Consider the following 24,655-nt stretch of genomic DNA (forward strand, 5'->3'; position numbering starts at 1 on the left):
GCCGAGCTCTGGGCTCCCAGTCCAAGCTCTCCGCGCCGCCGCCGCCGCCGCCGCGCGCTGCCAGAGCCGCCTCCTTTCGTCTCTCCTCCTCCCCCCACCCCGCCTTCTCCTCTGCCTGCCCGCTCGTCTCACACTCCTCGCAAACCACTCCTCCCCCTCCCAGAGGAACGATTGGAAGCCAGGGCACACACAGACAGAAGCGCCCAAGGGCGGGCACACGCACCCAGGCGCCCGGAACGAGTGGCTGCTCGTGCCCTGCGCGGGTGGATGTGAGTGCGTGTTTACAGAGTGCAGCGCAGGCGGCGGCGGCAGGACTTCGGCGTGGGCGCTGCGTGGGTTCCCTTCGTGTGCGTTTTGAGTTTTTGTGTACGTGCATGTAGTTTCATGTATTCACAAATGCCTAGTGTCCTATGTGTGAAAGAGGGGTAGGGAAGGAGTCCACATCTCTGCCTCGGGGCCTTGACACACTCTGGCTGAGTGAAGCCACCCACCATCAGAACACAGCCCGAGACCAGACCCTCACATTCGCACTCCTGCCTTTGAAGGGAAAAGTTCAAGGTCTGCTCTGAGTTGCGATTGTGTCTCACTCCTTTTCTCAGTTCCCTTAGATTGGTTTTCCTGACATATCTCCATTGCTGTGGCTTTCCAATTGTCTCTAACTTCCCTCTAGGCTGTGGAAGTTTCTCTCAAGTCTAAAGCTCTCCAGAGAGGCAGCACCATGTCTTCTTTTGATTACCTGTAACTCCATAAGGGCCAGGAAATCATTCCTAATGTCATCTCTACCGGTCTCGTAGCCTTTTCAGGTTATTTCCTCTTATTCTCTTCAGTGAAAGAAATTCAATGGCTGAGGGCCCAGCACAAAACAGCCTACCCGCTTAAAACATTTGTAGAATAAATGACCTGGAATTTGAACTCAAGACCTTGTAACCCAGCAAAGCCTCTTCCATCAAACTGAGTCCTACTTTGGACTCTGGCAGAGACGTTAGCATTCCTTAGAATTGTCCTTAATGACCACCTACTTTGGCATTGGGGAAAATCCTACGTAAACAGAAAGTGGAGATGTATTCACTAACTAACCCAGGGTCCCAGAATGTGCTCCCAATAAAGTCAGGGCCAAGTCTCCCAACTTTTTTCTAGTGCTTTTCCATTCTGAGGCTTTTTTTCTCTTTCAGGAACTCTAGAGATTGGAAGGAGAAGTGATCAGGAAAAAGTATTTACTCCATTCAAAATTTCAGATGGAGTCTCCCCACTTTCCAGGCACTGGAGGAGAAAAAAAACAGAAGTGAAGTGGCAGGTTGAAGACTCCCAATATAAAAGAATTGCTTCTTAGGCAATTAGGTTAGGTCAGGCCTTCAGATCCGGCAAGATAGAGAAGTATCAGCAGAACCAGCTCCCAGAAGTACTGAGGCAGAGATGGCAGAGTCAGAGATGGAGAAAAAGAGGAAAGATTACTGTTACTTCCCCTCTCTGTCCGTCTAACTTCAGCACACATCCCCCTTTCCTCTCCTTGCCTGGAACAGTCCCAGCCAAGACACAGTAGCATCTGAGACTCTCCCTAGTCAGACTCCTACGAAATCCAGGTCTCAAAACTTGAGAGCAATTGCCTTCCTTATCAATTGAAAAAGAATGGGCTGGAAACTACAAAAGAATTGCAAATTAAGATTAGATCTAAAGTGAGTCCCAAATTAGTCAGGTATTTTAACTGGAAGACCTGGGAAAGAGGAGATGTTACTTCCAGAGGGATCTCTCAACATTTCTTGTCAACACAGTGATATATCCCATCCCTGTTCTCCTAGGCCCCATCTTCTAACCCATGTTAAGAAAAATTCACTCCTCAAAAAAAGAGACTTTAGACTCCATCTAGTCTAACCCTCTTCATTTAACAAATGGGGAAACTAAGTCCAGGAGAGAGCAAGCAACAAAGCCAGGGCCAAGTCTCCCAATTTTTTTCTAGTTTTTTTCCATTCTAAGGCTCTTTTTCTCTTTCTCTAGCCACCAGTCCTGGTGTTTAACCTCAACCTCATTCCTCTTGTTACAATCCAATACAATTTCTGTCTCACTCTTTCTCTAGAGAGTTGAGAACAAGGCATAGCTGATCCATTCATAGGCTCAAAAGACTCACTATTCTTCTCTCCCTGTCTTTACCATCTTCTGTCCCCCACTTTTCCCAGGCTCCTTCTGCTCTACCTCATTCCTCTCCTTTTCAGCTTCCAAACTGCTTCCTGCCCCTTGCAAGCCGTGCCTCCTTCACTCCCCTAACCCCACAATCCCTTCCAACAAGCTCGGAGTTTGATAGAGACCAAAAATGATATTTTGGCAGTGGTGACGGATGGATGTGATCTGCCTCCTACGGGAATGCTATTTAAAGGGGCAGCCTCACAATCCTCTCCTTCCAAAGTGACAAGAGAAAAGCCTGCTCCTCAATCTCTCCAGAGCTGCAAACTCAGCTCAAGTTAACTTCTGACTTCCTCAACCTGCAACATGGCCTGCTGCTCCTGCTTCCTATCCAGGTGGGAGGGAGAGTACTTGACAACTCATTGAGGTGTGGGGGCTGAGGGGGAATTCATCTTCATCTCCTTTGATGACAGGTACTTAGGAGGAGCAGGGGGCCCTGTGGGGAGGAGGACTAGAAGAACATTCTTCCCCCCCAACCACGTGAGTACATTTCAACTACCTCTCAGAGTCAAACTTTGTTTGAGAAGAACTGATAATAGGCATGAGGACCTAAGGTTAAGGAAGCCTTGCCCCTAGCTGGGACCTCCCTCCCTTCTGGGTTGCAAGCTCAAACCGCAGTTGTTCTCTTCTTCCCAAAGTGCCAAAGAGTAAGACCCCCTCATCCAGGGCCTGGCAGCCCTGCTCTGAGAGACTGCCCTCAATTGCCCACTGGACTGAATACTGGTAGTGCCTTCACCACCCAAAGGTATGGGAGCTCCTCTGCAGGCACCTCGCCCCAGGCCTGGAAGGAGTGATAATTCCATCTCATTGCTGCAAACAAGTTAATGGAGATTTTAATGAAAACACTGCACTAATGAAAATGCTGAGGCTAGAACCTACTCTGCCTGCAAGACAAAGCAATCAAGGTCAGAATTTCTCCCAGATATTTATTCCTCAGTTCCTCTTAGGCCTGAATAAAGCAAGCTGGGGATGTGAGAGCAGACAGGTACTTAGGAGGAGCAGGGGGCCCTGTGGGGATAGGATAGTCAATTGTGTCCTAGGCTGCAAGGAGTCAGAGATCCTCCTGGCCCAAGAAGCAAACTGCCTAAAATGCTGATGCCTCTAGATATTGACCTTTTGTTTCGGGTGGTAAAGGCCATCATGTCCTTACCTCCTATTTTTGCTCATTCTAGGGTCTCTGGATTTTAACAACTAAGTCTTCCCAGATGAAGAGGTAGTCTGGTCAGGGAGAAAAGGTCTAGGACTTGGGTCCCAGTTCTAGATGTACTGCTAAACACGTGACCTTCATTAAGTCATTTAACATCTCTGAATCTGTTTACCGGCCTGAAATAAGGAAGCCTTCCATGGCTACCTTGCAGAAATGTTATAAGGATGCAAGAACACTATGAAAGAGCGTATGTGGTAGAGAAATATATGTGTAATTATATGTTTATAAAAAATAATACAAAATTTTAGAGACGAAGAACAGATTTGTGTTACCAGGGTTTGGGAAGGAATAGAAGGTTGTAGGAGGGAAATGGGTGTGGTTATTAAAAAGGTAGCATGAGGGATCCTTGTGGCGAGGGAACTGTTCTCTATCTTGACTGAGGTGGCAGATACACGAACCTACATGTGATAGCTGTACAGAACTAAATACATACATGCAGAGAAATAAGTATAGTAAAACTGGGGAAATCTAAATAAAATCAGATTGTATCAATGTCAATATCCTAGTTATGATAGTATACTATCGTTTTGCAAGATGTTACCTTTGAGAGAAACTGGTAAAGATAACAAGATCTCTCTGCATTTGTTTATTGGATTAACTATCTCAAAATTTTTAATTTAAAAAAAAATGGAAGGTATTATGTCTACTCTCTATTCCCCTAATGCAACTTGTCTTCTGTGCTCTAGGAGGCTCCTCTTAAGCAGTTTCACATATAGATGGAAAAGGGGTCTCCATCTCCTCAAGATGATGATCCCAGCAGAGATATAAGTGTTTAAGAGTAGTTGTTCAGGTATTTCTGAACCTCTGTTCCTCATCGGCTTTGCCCGCAGTAGACCTGACCCTGAATCACTCCTTAGAACATAATTTCCTTTTCATAGCAAGGAAGGACAACTTGCTGATGCATGAAGCAGGATTCTCTGTTGCTTCTATCCCAAAGAGCAGACAATTGTTGCTAAGAAAAAACTGTGTACTGGTTATGGGTGCCAAGTTTAAAAAGTATTGACTAAGCCTACGTCTCTAGAAATGAAGATCAAACACACATACACAGAATCCAAGAACAGCTATCAGATAGCTTTAATGAAGGCCAACGGTTTTGCTGAAAACCAACAATTGCTTCCCTTTTATGGTGAAAGTGTGGACATGACCCTGATCAATCACGTAGTTAATTATGTTTGCCATTCGAACCACTTTAAACCTGTGACATATATGATCTGTTGCTGCAACCTTCCTGGCAGTGCGTGCACAGAAGTGATGGATGGAGGCCACTGTTTCCTGCCATGGAGTTAACTAAACCTAGTTTAGTGCTATCTTGAACGCCCCAGGCTTTGTGACACTTGAAATTCTAATTAGTACAGAAAAGGGCTAAGTTGAAACAGTTTGTACTCCCTCAAGTATACCCACACTCAGGGCCCTATAACCTAATGAGATCTATGAAATTTCAGATCTAGAAGAGAAATCCCTGCCTGGAGCAACGGCTGTACCCAGGATGACAAGGGGATTTGGGTTAAATTAGTCCTTCCAGATAGGAGGAATAGTACCCCAAAATAATCCGGGAGAGAAACCTGTACGACTCTTGTCCAATTATTTGTCTTGTGCCTTAGACTTACCTAGACTGACCCTCTGCTCTAGGTTGTGGTGATGTCAGAGAAAAAGCGGGAGAGGTTAAGATTAAAGAGATGAGAGAACTTACTTGTTACCCCCGAGATGTGGTTTGGGGCAGTGAAAATCTCTCAAGAGCACTTCCTCATTGCCACTGCAGGCAGTAGAGCTGGAGGCAGAGGATGAGACCCATGACTCCTGAAAGAGCCCCCACAATGGAATAAAAGGGGTTCCTTTGCTAGAATTTTATAGTAGGAGCAGGCGGAATGCTTGCTGAACACATCTGGAAAAGGAAGAGAGGAGGTAATCGTCCTAATGAATGTGCAGGAGACAATAGCAGCTCCAGTGGGAGGATTATAAGCTCATTATGGTTTAATATGATGATTGATCATCTCTGTCCGCCAGCATTATCCTAGAATAGTGATGAAGGTCGGAGAAACCCATGCCAGTCAGAGCTCAAGCTCTAGTCACAAGAACGTAGAAAACATATTTGTATGTCACTCAATTTTTTTATTGTAAAAATTCACACACATGGCCCTATTCCCCTTTTTCCATAAACTGTCCTCCATCCTCCAAGCCTGCCCCACTTTTCTGTGATTTCTCAGCACTGGACTATTCCTCCATATGCCTGTTCATCAGCTCTGGCTCCAGACCCCCACCCCATTCCCACCCCTTCAGAAAATGGCCACAGCTTCCAGTATGGCATGGGTTTAGATAGGTCCAAAGGGTCCTTCAGTGGGTACTGGCTGGCACTCGGTTCAGGTGGAAGGCCCGGGATACCTCCCGATAGGCATTTCGAAGCAGGACATAAGGGAAACAGGACTCCAGCATGTCTAGGGTCAGGAAGGAGGACTCCTCTACCACCTAGAAGAGAAGAGGCCAAGAGATGAGAACTTCAAGTAGGGCATACCTCTGTGACACCCTGTTCCTCTTTATTCTGTCCCCTCGGCCCTCTGAAGCCCTCAGAGTTACAAGTGAACAGGGTTTCAAATCACACTCCCCTTCCTCCCCACTTGATTTAGCTCTAGGAAAGCAATGTGGCCTCTCAGGCTCCATTATAATGGCCCCCTTCCCCCACCTCAGAGTTATGAGAGGCTCAGAAGCTAAAGGCAGGAAAGAATCACTTCCCTTGTAGCAGAAAAAAATCCCATTCTCTCCTGTTCTGGATGCTAAATCATATGTGGGTGGGCGGCACAGATGCAGGTAAGGATGAATAAAAGTGCTAATGACAAAGCTTGGCAGAGAAACAAACAATCACCACTTCAGGCCGAGAAAGAGGGGCCTGGAATCCACATGGGTCCTCTTGTCCTCCCTCCCTCAGTACAGTGCTTGTGGAACAGTAAAGATGCTGCATAAAGGAGCAGGCATGATTAATTAGTTTAATTAGAAGCCTATGTGTCGTGGTAATCCCAGCAGCCCCCTACAGCCAAACTGAAAGATAGATCAAGATGCCTGGATCAGACTGAGGCGGGGCGTGTTAGCCAAGAACAACACGACATAGCATTGGGCTGGAAGGTCCCCATCCCTGAGGAAGGAACAGGGTGTATTTCCTTTGGTACTCTTTTCATCAAGAGGTTTAGGACCAAAACACACACTCTGGAGAGAAGTGTCCCATATCCTCTGGCAATTCACACAGATGGGCCCTCCCCAATATGGCTGGTGTTACAAGTCCTGAAAATTCACTCGGAAAAGAAAACTTACCTTATCTACTCTAACATGTTTCTCTCTCTGAAGTCCTTTCAGGTTTTAAAATTTGTAAGATTCTGCTATTCTCAAACATGTACACAATACACGCAGCCTCAGAAGAGCAGATGCTACAGGCCGAAGGCAAGGAAATCTGCCAGTAAAACTGTAGCTCTGATCTCAGGTCGGATAACGGAAATAATTTTTTGCTAGGCAAGACTTTCAAACCTTAAGCCAGGAGAGAGATAAGATCTCTTTTCCAGGATACATATAACCCTCAGGTATAGGAAAATGAGTGACAGCTTCAAGAAGAATCCACTGGCCCAAGACTTCCTATTCTTTGCTCCATTAAGCACAGAAAATAACAGGGATCCTAACTGAAGAAGATTCATAGTAGTGGAAGCAGCCCTAGAGTGAAGGCCAAGAAACCTGGGTTCTAGTCTCAGATCTGCCCATGTATTTTGGGGGAGACCTTGAATATCATCTTTCCCTCCCTGTCCTTGGTTTCCTCACCTATGAATTATAAGGACTGGACAAATTGCCAGGTTCTGGCCTCATTCTGACATCTAAGATTCCACGATCCTATGAGTCATCTCCTTCCCCTGTGAAACCCACACCAGGAACAGGCTGGCAACACTGGGGGTGGGCATTGCCCAGGCTTAATAGCCAAGAGAGAAAGACCCCAGGAAGTTAAGTGCCTGGCCAGGATTTGGGGCTACATGAGTAGCCTCTTAACTCAGAATACAGCTCTTTCCCCTTCAGTCATTTCCAATTTCTCTGTGGAAACATTTGCATTTAAATTGCTTTGCAGCAGCTAGTCCCTCTGTCTCTCTCTGCAACAAAAAACGCCTGATCCTAGCTCTGTTCCAGCCACTCTGCAGGCCTCGCTGCGATGCCACAAGGAGCAGACACCTTCTCACATTTTGTTGTGGGGCAGAGAAGCAAAGCAGAAGGAGGTGGCAGGGCTGTGTGGCAATACAGAATCACCTCCAACCTTACAGAAGAGAACGCTGCCTACGGAAGTGAAGAGGCATGCCTAACCACCCAGAAAACAAAATGAAGAGCAGAGAGAGGGAACTAACATTTGTTGAGCATCTATTATGTACTAGGCACTTTCACGTATACAATCTCATGAATCCTAACCACTGTTATCACAAGGATTATTGCCCACTTTTATGGATAAAGAATCAGCTTTTCACAAAGGTAATTAACTTGCCCAAGGTCATGCTGCTCCAATGACTGTGCTCTCTGTCCAGCACTCTACAGGCATTTGCCATTTGCCTCCTCTGCCCTCTCACGCCTCATCACACCCACACCCCGACACACCCTTATGTCCGTTCTCTCCTCTTCTCTGTCATAATCCTAAATCAGCCCAACCTAGGAGAAATTAAGACACAGATACTACTCAGTGCCTATGTATTTAAAGGAGACCCAGGAGGAAGTCCCAGGCATGCCTGCCCCTAATATTTGTGATCCTGGGCCAAGAGTCGAAATGGAGGCCCACATTCCATATGACTAAATAACTCAAATAAATTCTTATGTTCTATCTTTCAACCTTCACAATATACCTTTCTAATGTTATGGAAAGCCAGGTTTGAATTAAGAATTCTTAGACTCCTCAGAGCTCTCCACCAGAACAGGGCAGTGGGAACCAGCCCCTGTTTGAAGGGTTTTGTATACACATGTAGACTTCCTAGCTGCACAGCTAAGCTCTAACCATACATTCCTTGGGAACTAGAGGCTTATCCTCCAGCAGCAGTCTGCCTTGGTAGGATGGACTTAGGAAAGAAGTTCCACACAAGCCCTACAAGTGGGCTGGAGCTGCTTGGCAGAGAATTCTGAGGTCCCAGAAATATTTAGTTGGGCTTCAAGGTGGGGCACAAGCTGTAGGTGGGCATCTCCTCGCCCACAGACCAGAGGAGGGCTTCTTAAACACAGGGCCCAGGGCAGGAACCCCTTGGTCCATGTCTAAATACAGTACGAACCGAGAGAATCAGACTTTTAGAGCAAAAGAGTAAGTGTGTCAAGGAGGGAAACAGGGTCATGAGGAAAAGATTTTTTCTAATTAACTGAAATTACAGTTCCCAGAACTTTCTGCCCAAGTAGGAAAAAGCCCACAACTTGGGAAGAGCAGAGAAGAGATAGCAGGAGCTTCCTGAAGCATGGCCGCCTGGTTCTCTGCCTTACAGCTTTCCATCTAAAATCCTTCCCTCCTCCCCCAGTTCAGCTCTGTGCTATTCAGCACCCTATTTATAGTACTCTTATGAACAAGAAATACAGTAGTAGGAAGTAGTCAAGTAAAACCAAACATGTACTGGACAGGTAGTTATGGAAAAGGGACACAGCTGCCCTAACAGGTCAGACTCAAGAACATCGCAGGAAAAGGGGCCAGGAAGGCCTTGTCCTACAGAGAAGTCCTTGAACACTCTACCTTGAGATTACAGGGCAAGTCTAGAATGTTAACCAGAATGTGAGGACTAGATTCAGGAGGTCAGGAGGAATTAAGTTCTTAGTTAATGCTTTTGGGTGATGACAATGGCAGGGACCCAAAGACCCTAAAGAGGAGTCTCCCTCTAGCCCTCCCTCTCTCATTCCCCAGACCAACTTAAAAGAGATACATACCAAGCGCATGAGCAGAGAAATGGATTCCCGATTTCTGGTTTTAATCTTGTCAGTCTCCTGGCCCAGCTGTAAGAGGCTAACAGAGGCCACCTGTAATGGAAGAGTTTGTAAGGAAAGCAGATTTTTATGGAGGTCAGAGTTGGGCAGCCTCAGGCTACATGAAGTTAAGGAAAAATCAAGGAGGAAAGTTAAGAAGTGCTGGGATGTTCCTGGATGCTTAGGGTGAAAAAGTGGCAAATCCTCTAGGTTTCAGAGATGCACACTGCCTGTAAACCAGCCAGTGCAGACAACAGGAGGTTGCCAGGGGTGCTGGGGGAGAGGTTACAGGGGCAAGGAAAGAACCTAGAACAAAGGCAGGCAATACTGTATGCCAGAAGATTAATATCTTTTCCTAGGCAGCCTCCAGACACCACTATCATCAGGCAGTTTACTGCTGACTCCCCACCGGCCTAGAGACAGAGCTAGGCCTCTGATTCAGACACAATGCTCTTGGTATTCTCCTCCTGTTCACTCCCGAATAGCTGTCCTCTCCATTCACCTCCAGGTCCCCAACAAATCAAAGAGGGAGGAAGAAATGTGATTAATTGTATCCCAGGCCCATTTAGCAAACAAAGAAGATAAAAAGGGAAAGAAGGGCAGAAAATTCTCCCCTCACCCCATCTTAGAGATCTGGTATGAGTCTTCTTTATATCTAAGATGCTCAGAGCCCATTCTGTCTGACTGGCTGTCCCAGTTTAAATAGAAACCCACTCACTAAGCTTCTAAGTCCCTGATATGTACTTCTCAAGACAATGGTATGATTCCCAAGAGAATATAATCTACTGTGTTTCTTACTGAAAGGAGACAGGTGAGGCTCTACTTCTTAAATCAGGATCATGCTTTGCAAAGGAATAAGCTCTCTATTGCTGAAAATGCTCAAGCAGGCAGCAGGTAATGGACCATGTCTCAGAAGTATATGGAGGGGATTCCTCTGCAGAGGATTTAGAATAGAAAATTCTGGGCCTCTTTTTGACAATAGAAAGATTACTTAGTCTATGTTTTTCCAGAGGCAAAGCTAAAATCAATGTTGATAGTTACATGCAGTCAAACTTGGGCTAAAATTTTTTTTAAAAAAAAAATTAAAAAAAAAAAAAAGCTAAAATGCTTTTTTTTTTTTCAAACAAATTGGACATAACCTACAATAGAATCAGCCGCCTGGTTATAAGCACCAGTCCCTAGAAATCTAGACCCAGAGAGTCTCAGAGTGAGATCCTAGGATGAGCAACATCAACATCACAGGGGAACTTATTGGAAATGCAAATTTTCCAGCCTCCCTCTAATCCACTGATTCAGAAATTCTCTAAGTGATTCTGATTGATGCTAAAGTTTGAGAATTTGAAAAAAGTTTGACTTTTTGTCAGTCTTAGAGTTGGAAAGAGCCTTATAGATTGTAAAACTCAGTGTCTCTCCAACTTTATTGTGCATCAGATCCCATGGAGACCTTATTAAAAACAGGCCTGGACTTACCCTAGGATATTCAGTAGATCTGGTATAAGGATCAAGAATATGTATTGAACAAGCTCCTCTGGACATTCTAATGACACCAGGGTAGTGAGTTTAATCACCCTATTTAATAAATAGAAAGACTGAGTCCCCAAAAGTTTGGTTTTTCATATGTCACACAACTTCTTAGTGGCAGATCCAGAACTAGAACTCTGATTTTCTGACTCTTAGTCCAATGCTCTTTCCAAGTATTTTGGGCAGAGGCTGAAATACCAGATGTCAGGGAATTTAGACGAAATTTCTGCCTCTCACTACTTAATGAATTAGGCGAGAGGTTAGACTCCAAGGGCTGCTCAACAATAACTGTCTATGGATTTAAGTCAAACCAATTCTCACCAGACTTTGCGACCTTCTTCCTTATCACCTAGACCTACTCACCACCAGAAATTCCTTGAGGTGAGTTTCAATGTTCTTGTTGTAGAGTGTAAAGAGAGCAGCAGACACCTGGATGATGGCTTTGGTCAAGCAGTGAATATTGTTGTTGTAACCTAGTTTATTATTGATAGAAGGGAGAGAAACAAAATAAAGTGAGTCACTCCAGGCTGACCCCAGCTGGTAAGTTCTTATTTTTTCAGGCTGGGCCACCCCTATTTGATATCCAAAGGACTTAGAGGCATTTGGGGATGAGGAGAAGTATATTCCTATGAAATTTCACTGGAATTGAATTGTATGGGTAATTCATTCTCAAGTGTCTCAAGTGAAACAGAACTTTACACCTAAGTCAGAAGTCTGTATTTTCCAGATAAAGAAATATCTCTGTTTCATCTCCCTATACCAGGACAGTAACCTAAATAGCACTTGTTCCTCAAACCTATTCCTTACTTACCATCCTTCTCAATGCAATAGAAGGAAGAAGGGTCTGTTGCAAGGAGTGGGAGGGAAACTGCAAGAAAGATCAAAAGCAGGCAGGCCACCTTATATTCCTCCTCAGAGGATGAAGTATCTATAAGAAGAAAAAAGGAAAAGTAAGGTCAGCAAACAGGAGTTATCTTCTATAGGAGTCTTACTTCACAGAATTACTGTGAGGATTGCATGAGAAAGTATCTGTAAAAACAGTTTATAAAGCACCACAGGGAAGTCATTATTGCTGACAGGGACAGGACTAGCCTCCACTTATAGTGAGGGACCTGAGTCCTGGAGGCCTCCTCTGGTGACCGAGCAGAGCTTTTAGTGAAGGGTTGTGCTGACAAGCAGTCTGAGGACACTCTGTCACCTGCGATGGGGTAGAGAGGCAGGAAAGAGAGAAGGGAGTCTCACCAAAACCAAGATAGAAGAGGGAGAGCCCATCTGGCAATTTTGAAAGAGCTTAATACCAGCCCTTTGGTTCTATCCTATTCTGTGTGTGTATAAGTATGAATGTGCTAATCAGAGGAAATGTGTAATGGAAAATATGATAGACAAGTTTGAGACCTGGGGAAGAAATGAATAGTGTCAAGGTGATTATATGGGAGGAGAGAGCACAAGATCGCTCTGGGGGAACTCAAATGCTGCACCACACAACTCAGCATGAAATCATATACTACTAGTGTATTGTTCTCTCATTGTTTCATTTGCATTAATCTTATTTCCCCAATCAGATTGTAAATTCTTTTGAGCACTTGCTGAACATCAAACAGATTCTCACTTAATACTTTTCAGTTGATTGACAGGTTAACTGGTTGGAATCTTACTAGAAATCTAAATTACCTGTGTAAGTATTTTGTGGGGGTTAGGGACCACACTTTAAGTCTTTCCTTAGCTCCCAGTTTATGTCCCCTGAATTCACAATCCCAAACAAAAGGCTTCTTTGACATTGATATTTTCCCACCTAAAAATATGGCGCAAGCCATCCCTTGAGCCCTTTCTCCAATTTTACCAGCTTTCAGATTAGCGATGGCAGCCACCAAGGTCGGGTCAATGTCACAGCCCACTCCTGCAGCAGATGCCAGCTCAAAGACACTCAGGGTCACCTGGTAAAGAAGAAAATATCCTGGAGACGATTCCCCGGAGAGAAGCGCATGGCAGAAGCTACAGGTAATCAGGATTCCTAGATCACAGATTTTAAACTTTGGTGTACTATCACCTTGTCTAGGTATTTCTTTCATAGCTCTCTGTAACATTCAGAGGAAAAAAAACCAAATGCTTTAGCTTGGCATTCACATACTCCGGACTACAAATTTACTTTCTCAACCTTATTTGCCAAAACACACCGAAAGTCAATGCAGCCAGGGTAATTATGCACTCTCCAAACTATAACTTACTTCCATACTTCCATACTTTGGTCATGTGCTTCCCTCTTTCAAAGTGTCCTTTCTTCTCCTCTACTTATAGCTAGGTGACACCCATCCCTTGAGGCTTAATGCAAATCTTGTATGCTCTGTGAAGCCCTCCCTGATTACTTCAGCCCAAACTCATAACTCCCTCCTTAAATTGGTACCACTGACTTAGCACTGATCACACACAGCATCTAGTAACTTCAGTTATCTTTTCAGATAGGAGGTGAGACATATGGCTTACCTCACCAACTAGATTATAATTTTTTTAAACCTCGTGGCCTGAAGAAGGGAGAAAAAGGCTTTGGAGTGAGAAGTTCTGGATTTAAATCCTAGCACCACCACTTATTAAATGTGTGACCTTGGCTAAAGTTACTTAAAGTATTTGAGCCTTAGTTTTCTCACCTACAAAACCAGGATAACAGTACTTACCTCACAGAGTTGTAGTGAAGATTGAATTAGACTACACATGTGAAGCAGCTACCCTGGGGACTAACAGAGTCACTAAAAGACCAATAAACATTACTCTTTTTCCTCCTTTTCCTTTATCTCAAAACTAGGAACTTTGCATTTCTTTTTATCTTCTCTAGTTTTTAACACAATGCTAAGCACATAGAAGCACTCAATTAATACTTATTGATTGATATCTGAATTCCTCATTGTACTTAGAATCAGGTTCCTAGGATATAGCCCCAAGCCCCACCCACACCCACACCAAGTCCTTAGACCCCTTTTGAGATTAGAAAAAAAAAAAAAAAGAGTTTAAAATATTCTGACAGAATAAGGATAACTGTTTCAGTAGTAAACAACTACGTAGAGTATTGTATGCAAAGAACCCCACAAACATAACAATATGTACACTCTTTGCATGTGGTACTCCACACAGAAGGCAAACCTTAACCACATTCCGTTCTGCCCTTTATTTAAATTTCCTACTAACTAGATGACCCTGCCTGTGGCAACCATGGGCATGAACTGGGAGATCAGGGACCCTGGCTCATGATCTGTAGTTTTCTGGAGGAAGAAAGGGATTATTGAAGGGGTCTTATTTTCTCTTATCCTAATCTTCTCACCCTTCTGAGGTAGTAACAGAATCTCCAATGGATAGGCCATCCACCTCTCCTCCACCTATACCTGCTTATTTTAACAGTCAGGCAGAGCCTAAAACTTGGGGATATCAGCTAGACAAGCGCCTGACATGCTACAGCATTCAGCCCCAACATCAGCAGCTGCCAGAAACCTAGGCTCATTGTAAAATGATGACTAGTTGAAAGGGGCAGCCATCTCAGTGGAACATCGCCCCCTCATGGCTCCCATGACCACTTGACTCTCAGCTGATTTTACACAGACAGAAGAGGATATTTCACAACTCTTGATCTCAAGGTAAGAACATTTTTCTTAACATCTGACTTTAAGTTTTCCTGCTAGTCAGTCGCCTCTTATTACAGATCTCCCTCTATTAAAAGAATCAATAACAGAAGTAGCCTGTTCTGTGCATTTGAAGACCCTTGTTCCCAGCCTTCAGATGTATTTCCGGCATAACATACTTGTTTGTTCCAAGTGATTCAAAAGACAAGATAATGAAAAGTAGGGGAGGGAAGGAATGGATGTTTAACTTGGGGTGCCTACAAAAGCCCCTCTTTCTCCATCTCTGTAGGAAATGGGGCCTGTGGCAGGTGAAACAGACAGAAGAACCAGAAAGTTTCAAAACTGGGAGGAAGAAAAGGCCAGAGAAAGAAAGGAAACTCTGAGGGCAGGCAGGGTAGGTGAAAATGAAAGGAACAAATCTTTTTACAAAAAGTATCTAAGCAACTTATTAAAGAGGGGACTTGTGTGCGCATCTAGGTAAACTTAGAAAACTTACAAATACTGTCCTAACGCTTACCCCTCTCCCTCCAATTATGTTTCCCCAGACCCAAACAGGGTCTCCCAGGCTCCCACTTCTCTTCATTCCCCCATGTTGCCCCAACTCTGCCCTCTCTCCCCAAGAATATTTGTCTGACCAATGCCTCTGTCTCTCATCACAAACTCTCCTCCAGTGTTTTCCTGGCTCTTCTCCCTACAGTATTCTTCAGAGCCCTCTCTCCCTTGCAAGATCCTAGCTACCTACATCCTTTCCCAACAAATCTCCTAATTGGATTCTACTTTGCACTCCCCCATACCTTGATGTCTGTGTCTGGAGTGACAAACTCCTTCAGGCACTCAATGGGACCCATAAGAAATGGGCAGTGGGAGGAGAAAACCTGGAGGAAAGAGAAGATAAATGAATCCACAGAACAGTGGCCAGTGCCTTCAAAGATAGGTGAAAACAAAGCAGAAAAGGGGGGCCTCAGCTTAAATAAGAACCTAGCCAGCTTCCCACCCCTCTCCTCATGCCTCTAGGTTTCCTTGGCTAATTTATCCCCAGAGATCTTTCAGGACTTCTTTCAAATTAAGCTCCGTTCTCCTCGATGCTCACCAACTCTTTCTACAACTTCTCATAATTTCCCTACCCACGGAGGTATCTTTGATTCTGTAACAGTCCCCTCTCCCCCAAGTTACCTCCCGAAGTCCCTCTTGAGCCATGGCCCTAAAACTGAGGATAACTCCAATGATGGTCATGCGCTTCAGCACGTTATCAGCCCCTGAGGAGAAAGACAAGTGTTAGAGAAGAGAACATATGAGGATAGTGATGGCTTTGCTGCTTCAGACCCAGCCCAGCCCCCAGGTCCCTCAAAACCCTTGTCATCCACATTGCTTTTCCCACAGTTCCCTCTCCGTTTAGGGGAAGTGCTTACCCATCAGCTGGGGCAGCAGAGACGCCATCAAGTCCGCCTTGCCAAAATTTGATCGGATCTGAACAAGTACGTCCATGTTTTCCACCACCAACTTCTGCAGCCAGGACATAGAGACATTAAGAAGGAAGAGACGAGACCCATGGTACATCTGTCCCCAGTCTATACTCCTAACCCTCTTCCCCCGAGGCTAAACTTCTTGCCCGGCGCTTGCTTTCACTGTACCTTCAGTTCCACAATCTGAGAGGTCACATGCCACATTAGGTTTTCACTCAGGAACTTCATGCCATAAGGCCCCAAGAGTTCGGCCAAGGCCCGCATCTCTGGAATAGAGTTTCAGATGTCCCAGGTGGGACTCAAAGGGCACTGGAGCATTTGCATAACAGCAAGGGGATTAATTTGAACATTTAAAATGTTTTTCAGCAAGGAAAGGAAGTAGGAAGTTGGGGAACAAAAGTGACTTGATATCTTGCATTCAGGTGATAGGTATGGCCTACCTGTAGGACGATTTACTCTCTCCCCTCACTGGTACTCACACCAAGACTTACCACAAATGATAACTATTTATTTTACATTTTTATAAGAATCTCTACTTTCTCAAGTCCTTTTATGTGGTATCTGGGTTTTACTCTCGCTAGACCAGCTGTAGTAGCTTTATTAGGTATAAGACCCTCTCTGAGCCTCAGTTTACTTCTCTGTAAAACGAAGAAATTAATATCTGTCCTGAATATCTCACAGAGTTGATATGAGAATAAATAAGATACATTATAAAAAACATAGAACACTATAAATATATGTATGAATAAAGGATTTTTATGATAATAGTTTTAACAGCCCTCTGAGGTATGTGGTTTAACAGACAAGGGGGTGTTAAGTGCTCATCCAAGGTCACTTAACCAAGTCAAAAGCTGGTACCAGAAACCTAGCACAATGCCTTATTGCCCCTTCCTGTGTCCCAGCAGATGCCACAACTAGTTTCTTATCTAAGGTCTGGCTTTTTCTATGTTCCTCCCTCCACTTCCCTTATTTAATGCCTCACAGTCCAAGTTTTCTCCTCCATAAGCTACTTTTTTCTTTATTCATAATCAACACATATCCCCAGAGTCCCAATTGCTTTTTCCCCTAAATCCTCTTTCCTCCAGTCTGCCCCAGTGCCTTATCCCTCCCTATCCAGACTGCTTCCAGCCCTTTGCAAATCAAAAAAAAAAAAACTGCCTGGGGGAAATCCCATGTTAGAAACACTAATGACAAATTCAGACAGACAGGAGCTCTAGCTCTGATCTTTGATTATGGTCCCTCCCAGCAGAGAAAACTGTAAAAGACCAGAAGCAATAAGAGACCAGTAAAGAAAGCTAATACGAGATCAGAAGAAAAAGAAAATCAAGGCTCCATGTCTGAGTTTTTGAGGGCAGTACCAGTTGACCTCCACCAATGACAGAAGATGTAGAACAGGTCACAGCAATTGACACAGAGCTTTGTCCAGAGTAATACATTTTTACGGTCACCTGTTTACAGTAGGAAGATTAAACTGAGAACTAGAAAAGGATTTCCTAGATAGTCAACTTAGATAATGCTAAAATGACTGATAAAGGGGAAAAGGGGCTGAATTGCATTTTCTGGAGCCAACAGAGAAGAGAATTGGATCTGCCAAACCTCCTCACTCTAGTCTTCTCTTCTCCAGGCTAGTAACCCTAGGGCATCCTCCTCTTTTCATCTATCTATTTTTGTAGTAGCATTGCCCCATCACCATGGTAACCCAGAGAAATTGGGGGGAGGGTGGTAGAAGGGGGAATCAGCATTACCTCCTGCTGCTTGTCAGTTGTCAGCAAGACCTAAAGCTGATTTCAGATGCTGCCTACAGTCTGTGGGTGGAGTTGATGAGAAGGGGACATCTGAAACCTCTAGCAGATGAAGAGTAGGGTCAGCTTACTGATAGAGTCAGAATGAGGGTAGGAAAAAGGCAGAGCTAGAAAACAGAACTGTGTACTCTGATTTTCATAACGCCCTCAAGGAAGGGGAAGCATCTCCTTCCTGTCCTAGATACCATGAAGCATCCATGATTAATATGGAAGCAAAAGGAAGGGGAAAGTAGTAGGAGAGTCCATCAGCCAGTCAGTCAGTAAAACAAATCTACAAAAAAGGGTTTTGGCTCAAAGTCCTCTTTAAAAAGAGAATGACTTCCCAACTCATTCACTACACAGTACTTACTTGGCCCTCTTGAGATACAAAAGCACTTCTATACACTGGGAAGCAGCAGTACATTAAAGTACCCAGCTTCTGGAATTTGACTGCCCTGAGCTGAAATCCCAATTCTATCATTTATAAATGTGTAACCTTAGACAAACTTCTTAGCAACTCTGTCTCAGCGTTCTCATCTATAAAATGGGGATAATAAGAGTACCTACCTCAAAGCTCTTTTGAAGATTAAATGAGTTAATACATGAGGACATTGAGAACTTAGCCCACAATAAAGGCCATCTATTATCTCATTATCATTAAATATCAGTAATCTAAGCACTAGCTAAGGCTCTAAAATTTATCCCTAAGAAAAAAGATGCCACAATATCAGACCACTGTTTAATAATTCCAAGAATGGGAATGTCCTCTTTACATTTATCCTTTACCTTTCATTATATGTCCCACTCTTATTCTTTGTGGAAATGGAAAATAATCATTTCCTATCCTTTGAAGAATAAATCCTTTCAGTGACTTGAGTGCCCCTACCTAACTCCTAACTCTCCTTTTTTTCCCTCTCCACCTTCAACCCCCAGGCCACTCCTCAATTCTGGGTCTCATTCAAAATCTCTTTTTGTTGCCCCTAAAGTGGAATCTAGCAGAGATGCTGAGGAGAGTGTAGAATGAGCTTCTGAGAAACTAGGAGAATTTAGACGGAATCCATAGGCTGAAATGTTGTATTGAGGGGAAAGGCTCAGCTCCTTGACAAGGAGACCAGACCCTGGGCTCACCAGAGATGTCAGAGAACTCCTCTGCGCTGAAGTTTTGTTCCCCTTCTCTGGGAAGGCTGATGAAGGCCTGCATGGCTGGGGAGAGGATGATGGTCCCACTGCTCGCCTGTCTAAGCAGACTTTCTAGGTACCTACAGAGTTGGCCAAAAAAGCACAAAAGATTAATGTTCAGTCCCTTCTCCCTACCACTACCACTGGGCTCAGGAACAGAGGCTCCACCAAAGGCTGGCGTGGGGAGAAGACAGTACAACACTCTAACACCCCAACCATTGCCTCGAAAACAATTAGCAGAAACGTAATTCCACTTTGACTCTAATCTGCAGGGTATTTCGCTGGGTTGTCACATGTAATGGCCTGCACTCCCTTCCTTCGGCCCCTACTCTCCTCCTACTACTAGACTTCCCTCACCCTTGTCCTTTCTCTGTTATGTTAGACAAGCCCAAGATGACAAGAAAAAAGTTCCTACTAATTGGGCTCCTGTGAAATATACTTAGCCTCAACCTCTCCAATGAGAATGTTAGACTGAGGACCTAGGATCCTGGAAGTGAATCTCAAGTCAAATCTCCTGGATAGAGAGAAGCCCCGTGAACACTGGTCATCCAGTCTCCAAATATTCTCTCTGGACCTCTGGACAAGTTGAGAAGGCCTCCAGCAAGTGTCAGCAGAGGAAGGCTTGGCCAACCCACGCCACTCACCTGGGCACTAGCTCTGGGCTTAGGTCTTACAGAAGTCACAAGCTAACCATGATGGGCCAAACCCAGTGATTTTTCAAATTTGAATTAGTTGTTAAATTTCTGAAACTGAGATTTTACATTAAAAATAAAGATTTAGTGGGTCAGCAATCAAGTAGAGCTAAGCTGCCTCTTCCAAAGAGGCATGCCCTCTCTTACTACCTGAAGTTCCCACCTAGCCCACAACACCCATTATTTTACCTTCCAGATCCCTGTTGGCATCTGCATTTGCAAACCTTGTCTGTCTTTCCCCCTACTCGGGATTCTTTGCAGCCTGTCTCCTGCTGAGCTGATATTGGATTAAGAGCGCCACCCAGTGGCTTGAAGAGGTAGGAATCAGGCTCCTTTCCATTCTTAAATCTCAAAGGAAATATTGCTAATTGCTACCTTCTCTGGTTTGGGGGAGGCCCCTTCCCTATTAAGAACAATCTACTAGAGACATGGTCTTGTCTGGGGATGAAGAGATAATATTCCAGAGAGATGGTATTAGAATGGTTTTCAAAGGAAGAAGCTGGGCACAAAGAGAAACAAGGAAACCAGAAAGAGATCATTTGAAATTAAAACAGTTAGAATCCAGAAAAGGAAGATTAAAAACTGGAGATTAAGAGAAAAAAGGTCAAATTGCTACAGAGTAGGTCAGTGGATGTTACATAGAAGATTAGAAAGAAACCTCATGGAGGACAGAAGGGGATCTGGTTTGCCCCAGCTTATTGCTCCAATCCTCAAGCTGAAAAGAGCCTCAGAGCCTCCCTTTGGAGGTCTGTGACCCTGGGAATTAAAATGCCTGAACCGAAGTCCTGCTGTGTAAAGGGAAAAGTGCTAACAAAGAGGTAAGGCAGAGTGAGGATAAGCAACACTGACCAATTTGTGTAAAAAGTGGTGATAGTCTGCTCCCCACACGAGTCCAGCGGCTGTGTCTGCTGCAGGAGGGCATTGCGGATGACTCGGGAAACATCCGCACCCAAAAACTGGGCCAGTGACTGTATGAAACTGATGTACGCTTTGACTCCTGCCAATAGCTCAGAAGGCCTTGCAATTTCCTGGGTCGTGGCGTTGTAGCCAGCCAGCCACACAATGGCTCTAAGTGACAAAAATCATAATTACAACAATAAATGAGAAATATAGTAAGAGTTATTGCATTTCACTGTGTTCCAGATGCTGCGTGATGAATTTACTACATGCATTACCTCATTTAAACCTCATAGCAATCCAATAAGGTAGGTACAATTATTATCCACATTTTATGGATGAAAAGACTGAGACAGAGCTAGTAAGTCACTTGCTATCTATGAAGACCACACAGCTGGCAAGTGGCAGAGCTGGGACTTGAGTCCAATAACATTTGATTCCTAACCACTATGCTCTTCTGCCTCCTCTGGAGAAATTAGTTCAAGTGTTAAAAGACCTGGGCTCCCAAATACCATCTAACTCTACCTGAGGGGTCACACCACCTGCATTCTCAGGGCTGATATTTGTCTTTTCTCCTTGGAAAAAATTAGTTCCAACCACTGTCAGAAATGGAAAACCACACCTAGAAATCTTGGAAGTGCAGTTCAGTCCCTAGTAGCCATGAGACGCCAGAGCTGATGGAGATCACAGCTGGCTGGCATGTAGCTATGGCCAACCCTAGAGACGGTGGGATAACTGTTCACACTGTACAGAAGGTCTTCAAATAATGTTGTCTTGTTGTAACATTGATGAGCTGCCACAGAAACTTAACTCTTGTTTATATGGTAAAATTGGTTTTGTTATATTTTGTTTCACTTAAAGTCACAGAACCTATCAACTATGTTAAGTGAGGACTTACTGTATTATTTTAGGGGCACACAGGATCATCTCTCCCCACTGGACTCCCATCTTCTTCCAAAATACCTTCCCCAGGAACCTGAGAATTCAGTCAGCCCTTTGACCTAAGACTTTTTTCCTCATTAAAAGGTAAACAGTAGGAAAAGAAGAACATCCCGCTTTGTCAAAGCTTTTGTCAGTCATTTGCATCTTAATATGCATGAGAGTCTTCCTAAAGCCACAGATGTTTGGGGAGTTTTTTGTTTGTTTTTGACAAAATGCTTAGGGACAGGGGAGAGGAAGAGAACTAACGGGCCTGCTCCCTAGAGGAAAAAAAAAAGAGAGGATTATTTTCCCACTTGAGGGAAAATAATATGAAAGGGACAGACTGGGGGCAGGCCTAATCTATTTTAGAATTTTCACTGAGGCCAAACCTCTAGGCCAACCCGAGGACATTAGGAAAAGTGATGTCAGTAAAGAAAATATTAGGGATATGCAGGGAAAACTATAATATCACACCCATGCTACTCTAGGGCCTAGAAACCATTGCCAGCTTCTGAAGGTTTATACATGGACAGTTATCAACTTGTCCTCATCTTGATGTTGTGTATGCACCTGAGATACTCCCTTCCATATAGCTAATGTGTACAGAATAAAATCAAATTTTACTGACACCAAAGCAAAAACCTAATTGAAAAATAAATCTGTATCTCCTACAATCAAAACACAGACTCTTAACTTCTCCCTATTTCTATCCTTGCCCCTTTAGTGCAGCCAGAGTGATCTTATTGAAATACTGAGTCAAATCTTGTACTGCTCCACTCAAACCCTACCAAGGTTCCCCATTCCCTCAGAATAAGAGCTATTCCCTACAATGACAGAGAAGCATCTGGACAGTATGCCACTCCTCCAGCCTCTCTCACCTCACACCCTACCATGGCTCATTCTGTTCCATCCACAATGGTCCCCTCCATGTCCCCTGAACATACCAGGCGTGCTCCCACCTCAGAGCCTTTGCACTTGCTGTTTCCTCTGCTTCAGATATTCTTTCCCCAGACAGTCACATGCTTGGCTTCCTCACTTCTTTCAGGAGCTTACTCAAACATCACTTTCTCAAGCAAGCCTTCCTTGGCCACCCATATAAAATGACAACACACCACACACACTTCCTATCTCCCTTTCTACTTTATTGTTCTGCTTAGCACTTATCACTATCTAATCTATCATCTATTCTACCTTATTTTGTTCATCTATCTCTCTCAGAAGATAAGCTTAATGGGGGGGTAGAGATTTTTATCTGTTTTGTATACTGCTGTATTAACAGCTTCTAGAACACTGCTGACACACAAAGTAGCTGTTCAATAAATATTTGTTGAATGAATGAAATATGTAGTGAATATACTACATATTTCAAAAGAAAACATAGAAGACTAGAAGATTATTCACTATAATTCTTCCCCTCATTCCCCTGATTGCTGCCTATAGTACCCAACTCCAGTATAAGGAACGTTTCTCCTACTTTGGGGGCAATGGAATGACGGACAAAGTGGAGGGAAGTGAATCTATATTATCAAGGCCTATCTCTGCCAGGAACTGTCTCATTAGAATCTTTAATTTTCTACCAATGCTTGTTTACAGGTAATTCTCAATTATCTATCTATATCCTTATATATCTATCATTATCCTTACTTCATAGGGTAGGAAACTAAAGCCTAAACAAGTCGAATAACCTGCTCCAGTGTCTTAGCTAATGGCCAGTATCTCAACACAGTTCTGCTGACTGCAAAGGCTCTGCTCATCCTACTAATCCAGTGGTGATCAACTCTGGTTATTCATCAAAACCACCTGTAAAGGTTTGGAGTTCTTTATTTATTTGTTTTTAATAAACATGCTTGGGAACCTATGCCAGATTGACTGCATCAAAATCTCCAGGGTGTAGCATGACTGCCACGATGAATCTAATGGAACCCAAATTTGAGACTGACCATACTATACAAACGTAGAAGACAAAGAAAGAGTGATACCTGTTGAGTCTGGCCTCCAGATGGCTGCTGAGATACTCAGAAGGGAAGATAGTGTGTTCAAATACAGAGAAGCTGTGTACATGATTCATTGTCAGTGCCAGTTCTGTCAAGTTTACATGTAGCTTGTCCATGCTGGGTAAAATTGAGAAAGTAAAATGAGCCTTGATTATAGGTCTGGCACTGCCTGCTATTATCTGGAAAGGATTTGTCAGGCCCATGACCCTTGGACCCCTTTTATCTTCCAGAAACACTCAGCCTAAACGGTACAAGTTGATACTGACTATAAAAGTAACGTAGAAAATTCACATTTAAGTGCTTTTCCATATCTGTCATTCCCCACCACCAATTCTGCATTCTTTTGCTGTATCACCTTCTGTCTTCCCTGATCTCCCTTCTTTGATGCAGTGCCCAGTTGGCCCAGATCCTCACTTGGTGACAATGCTGCGGTTCTTCCTGTGACTCTCAGCTCCTGGCTTGTCCCTCTCAGGCTCTCCTTTTCTGGGAGTCTGCCTCTGCTTCATGATTTTCTTGTTCTTGGCCTTGCTAATGGTTGTGGCACAGTGCTTAGGTAGAAGCTTTAGAAACAAACACAAGTGAATGGAGAAATGAGATTGTTCCTAAAACTGCTGAGTAGCCCACCTAACGTTCCTTCATTATTTTCTGTTCTTTTTTCTTTCTGCCTTTCTCTCTTCTCCCTTCCAGCATCTCCTTCTGTAATGGGGGTATATTTGCAAAGTGCTCACCTCTTTTAGTTTTTATTAAATATCTCTCCATGTTTAGGCTCAAAGTCTCAAGGTGGCAATGTCTTTCAGGGATCAGATCATCAATCTCCCACCCACATCCTAAAAGAGAATCTTTCCTGATGGAAAAAATCAAGTAAAAAGAGTAAGATCTAAGAGCTCCAACCCACTGCACTTTCTAGGGTCTTCCAGCCTGGAAAGACAGTTATTTTTTTTTTTGCTGGTATTGAACAACTATCTCATCTGCTGCATTCCTTAATATTTGGTCCTGTGGAGACAGTTAACCACACTACCACAGCCTGTCGAAGACTAAGAGCTCACAATGTGGCCAGCACTCTCTTTCTACTTCTCTCTCTCTCTCTCTCTCTCTCTCGCTCTCGCTCTCGCTCTCGCTCTCGCTCTCGCTCTCGCTCTCGCTCTCTCTTTCTTAGATAAGATATATTAGTTACTTTAAACATCAATACTGCATCTCTTCTCTTCATTGATATACCCCAGTTAGCCATACAGAAAATCTAAAGTAGACTTATATATTCAGGTTATCTCCTTTAAGGTAAT

At 43.8% G+C, this 24,655-nt stretch overlaps 1 protein-coding gene across 4 annotated transcripts in view; it reads right to left on the reverse strand.

Moving 5' to 3' along the window:
- Positions 1–5,482: 5,482 nt before the first annotated feature.
- The window catches only part of NCKAP1L (NCK associated protein 1 like), an 81,709-nt gene continuing 62,536 nt past the window's right edge, over positions 5,483–24,655 (reverse strand). For all 4 annotated transcript variants that reach the window (XM_023520665.1, XM_023520664.1, XM_011375748.2 and 1 more), the window contains 13 exons: positions 23,790–23,935; positions 23,361–23,492; positions 20,413–20,631; positions 18,821–18,951; positions 16,080–16,177; positions 15,858–15,951; positions 15,622–15,704; positions 15,243–15,323; positions 12,684–12,777; positions 11,655–11,771; positions 11,207–11,316; positions 9,287–9,376; positions 5,483–5,845 (listed from right to left, as the gene is read on the reverse strand). In XM_023520665.1, the coding sequence (XP_023376433.1) occupies positions 5,714–5,845; positions 9,287–9,376; positions 11,207–11,316; positions 11,655–11,771; positions 12,684–12,777; positions 15,243–15,323; positions 15,622–15,704; positions 15,858–15,951; positions 16,080–16,177; positions 18,821–18,951; positions 20,413–20,631; positions 23,361–23,492; positions 23,790–23,935 (1,527 nt within the window). In that variant the 3' untranslated portion in view covers positions 5,483–5,713. The remainder of the gene's footprint in view (positions 5,846–9,286; positions 9,377–11,206; positions 11,317–11,654; positions 11,772–12,683; positions 12,778–15,242; positions 15,324–15,621; positions 15,705–15,857; positions 15,952–16,079; positions 16,178–18,820; positions 18,952–20,412; positions 20,632–23,360; positions 23,493–23,789; positions 23,936–24,655) is intronic.

This window comes from Pteropus vampyrus, unplaced genomic scaffold (genome assembly GCF_000151845.1).
Source record: "Pteropus vampyrus isolate Shadow unplaced genomic scaffold, Pvam_2.0 Scaffold276, whole genome shotgun sequence".
In the NCBI taxonomy this organism is placed as follows: domain Eukaryota; kingdom Metazoa; phylum Chordata; class Mammalia; order Chiroptera; family Pteropodidae; genus Pteropus; species Pteropus vampyrus.